Raw genomic sequence first — 3475 nt, 5'->3', positions numbered from 1 at the left:
TATTCATTGTTATTTATGTACTACATACAAACATTATATATACAAATTTTTTATTAATTGTAAAAGCCTTTTATTTTAATAAGGTTTGAATAAGAATTTAGTTTGTGAACAAACTCGGGTTTATACATGTAGAAATCTTCTTTCACATTTTCTAATTCTGAATAAGATCACTGCACCAATCAATGAACAAATAAGCATTTACAATATATGTTGCAAATTATACTGCGTATGCACACACGCACGCGCGCGCGCGCACGCGCACACACACACACACACACACACACACACACACACACACACACACACACACACACACAAGAAAAAATAATAAACTAGTGGGTTATTTATTCTTTAAAAATGTCATGTGTCAAATTTATAAAAAAATAAGAAAAAGTATAAAGTTTTTATCAAAACAGTAAAGAAATACAAAAAATACAGCTGGTTAAAGTTTAGAACGTTCTTGGAGCGATTTTTTCTTGGCCAGAATTACAACAGATTTTTTCTTGGCCAAAGAAGTTACAACAAAAAGTTTGGCCCATTTCTCCTTTTGCACAGAGCTACATCTACATGTTAGACAACAAATAAAAAACACCCCGATCGAATACAGACATATTCGAAGGCATCCTTAATGGAGAATTTTGTTAAATTCTCCAAGAGTACTTTTTCGCCTTTAAGGATGCCTTCCGATACATGTATCCGATCGGGGTCTTTTTTATTTGTTGTCTAACATACAGATATAGCTCTGTGCAAAAGGAGAAATGGGCCAAACCATTTTGAAAAAATTGCTCCAAGATTCCAAACTTCAACCAGCTAAAAATACTAGTTAATGACTGATGCGTACTACAAATAAATGATCAATGTGTACTAAGAGAAAAGAAATACATCTTTTTAGTACATATTCCGTTAACTAAATACTGATAGGTATTAGTAAATTTCTGTTACAAGTCATTAAAATAAAATGTATGGAGCGGAAAGTGCCTCTTCATAGAAGAGACTCAAGATTCAGTCGAATTGAAAGCGCTTCTATTTGCTGCATCTTGTAAGTGGTTCTTTCGATCGGGACGTATGCGCCATCGACAATCTCCATTCGTCAAGAAATTCTTTTGTCGCGCCCTTCTAGGTAGAATGTGCGGAGCAAGCAGAAGAAAAGAGAGTTTCGAATTGGAATAACCCAGTAACAACTGTCGCGGCATTTTCTAGCTTTTGAGATGCAAGAAAATAACGATACAGCAGTACGCATACAATCACATGACAAAATATGATTGTCTTCCGTGTTGAAAGGATCCGGGAGGACATCGTATTAGCAAAGTAATATTAAATGTAAAGTGTAAAAAATGCGTTCTCAGACCAGGTTAGAAACAAATTACAGTCGCAGACAAGAGCGGTAAAGTAATCAAGTATGCGACGAAAGAGTTCGAAAGAAGAAGCCTCCGTAAAGATGCAAAATCATGCTCGTGTCTTCATGATGCTACTCAAATATCTAAAAATTTAGCAAGATACAAATTTGAAAATTATTTTTAGTGGACTATCAAAATAATTACATAGTAATCTCAAGCATGAGTAATGCTGGGAAAAGTTTTTTAATATTCTAGCAATCAGTTTGAGCATTCTATATAATTATTTTAATGATGGATGTCTTCACGAGTTTTACATATTCAAATCTGATTTATTTTCCACATAATTGATGCAGAATGAGAAGATGAAAGAATCATGAATTGGTAAAAGACATGGAAACGATTGTGTCTTGATGGTATAAAAATAAGAGAAAAAAGAATTAAGTATCAGAATTGCTCAGAAATTACATACATAATTATTTAAATTCCAAGAATCTCCAAACACACGCAACAGGAAAAGAAACCATAAGCTTCCGAGCTACCGTTTCGCAATGTTTCCAATAACTGAATTTTATTTCAATGTAACAATTAATTAAAATCGAAAATATTTCTCACTAAAAAATCTTTTTAGTGAAAAATATGTATATGTATTTCCGATCTCGTAACATATAGGATTTTTATAGACTTTCAAGATATTTTTTAATGGCAATTTCTCTTTCTCTTTCTCTCTCTCTCTCTCTCTCTCTCGATATATCTTCAGATTTTTCTACTTCCAAAGAATACTGTATGGTAATAATTCGCCATATATAAAAAAAAGTCGACTTTTTTCTTTTAGACAGCTGCATATACAATAGATATATCCGACGCACCAATCTAACTAAAAGCCCTAGGTAGCGCTTGTGCTACAAATGCATTCTTTCTTTCGTTGTTTTTCTCTAACCCTTTCCTAAGTACTCGACAGATGACAAACGGCACAAATAGAGTGCGAATAAAGACGTGGAATTTAATGCTGCATATGTCAAGAATGTTTTGTGTCGCTCAGTATATCTATCTTCCGAGGAACGGATCCATGAAACTTGTGCGCAAAGTTACCGAGGAACAATGCGTCACGAGTGAAATTGGTACATCGCATGTTTCCCGTATAATGTAGTTGCCGTATAATATGACGCAAACTACGTTGTCCGTGTAATGTAAGTGATGATGCCATATTCTGAAGTGATCACGACACTTTCCAAAAATTTCGACGACAGATTACGTATATTCTACTTTGATTAAAATATAGATATTAAGAGCAAATAACAACCGCCTACCTTCTAGTTCGACGATCTTGCCGGCTCTCTTCAATGCCTTTACCGCCTCATCGTGTGTGGCTTCTCGTAGATCTTCGCCGTTTACCGCCAAAATAGCATCGCCGACGTAAAGTTGTTCAGTAGCGTCCGCTGCCATGCCTTTAAAGATCTTCGAGATGAGGATCGGCATTTTGTTCTCCTTGCCGCCCTTTATCGAAATTCCTAAGCCATTGTTGTCACTTTTGACCACACGGACAACGCGCTTCTGATTGGCTACCGAATCGGGCACATCCGGATCGTTCAAACTATCCACATTGTTATTGTTGATGTTGCCGTTGTTCAGAGCGTTGTTACCGGTCTCACAACTCTCATCGAGCGAAATGCTGAGATAATCGTCTTCCAAAGAAACGAATACGCGATACCACTGACCGCGCACTTGAGTTTCGAGAATGCCGGCACGTCCTGACGCTGAGGATGAGGCACCTGTAGTCGTGGTAGTCGACGAAGAGGATGATGATGTCGCCGCGGTCACCATCGAACCGATGCCCATTACTCCCATGGCCGAAGAAGCTTGGCCGCTACCACACAACTCTACCATTTCGATTTCTTCGCAAGCTGTACGCTGCAACATATACCAATAATTGCAAACGTAGGATAACTTCTTCTTCTTTATATTTATCTACCACTTTAAATATTTACTATGCGCATAAAATTTCATGATTGTTTATTGAGTGAGAGAAAGAGAGATTAAAAAATAAGAAGAACATTTTCTTATAAATAAACATCTAGAAAATCTTTCTACCTTGAAATATAAGCGATGAAAAAATAAAATTGTAAATGAATAACTTTGTG

At 36.2% G+C, this 3475-nt stretch overlaps 1 protein-coding gene across 1 annotated transcript; it reads right to left on the bottom strand.

Annotated features, from left to right (window-relative positions):
• Positions 1-2585: 2585 nt before the first annotated feature.
• Positions 2586-3221, bottom strand: LOC108727549 (beta-1-syntrophin-like). Its single transcript, XM_018455705.1, has one exon. It carries the CDS (start codon positions 3219-3221, stop codon positions 2586-2588), a length of 636 nt encoding a protein of 211 aa, XP_018311207.1.
• Positions 3222-3475: the final 254 nt, after the last annotated feature.

The sequence above is a fragment of the Mycetomoellerius zeteki genome, unplaced genomic scaffold (genome assembly GCF_001594055.1).
Source record: "Mycetomoellerius zeteki isolate Tzet28-1 unplaced genomic scaffold, Tzet1.0 scaffold506, whole genome shotgun sequence".
Classification (NCBI taxonomy): Eukaryota; Metazoa; Arthropoda; class Insecta; order Hymenoptera; family Formicidae; genus Mycetomoellerius; species Mycetomoellerius zeteki.
Note: the sequence above shows the minus strand (reverse complement) of the source record. Positions and strands in the feature narration are given on the sequence as shown.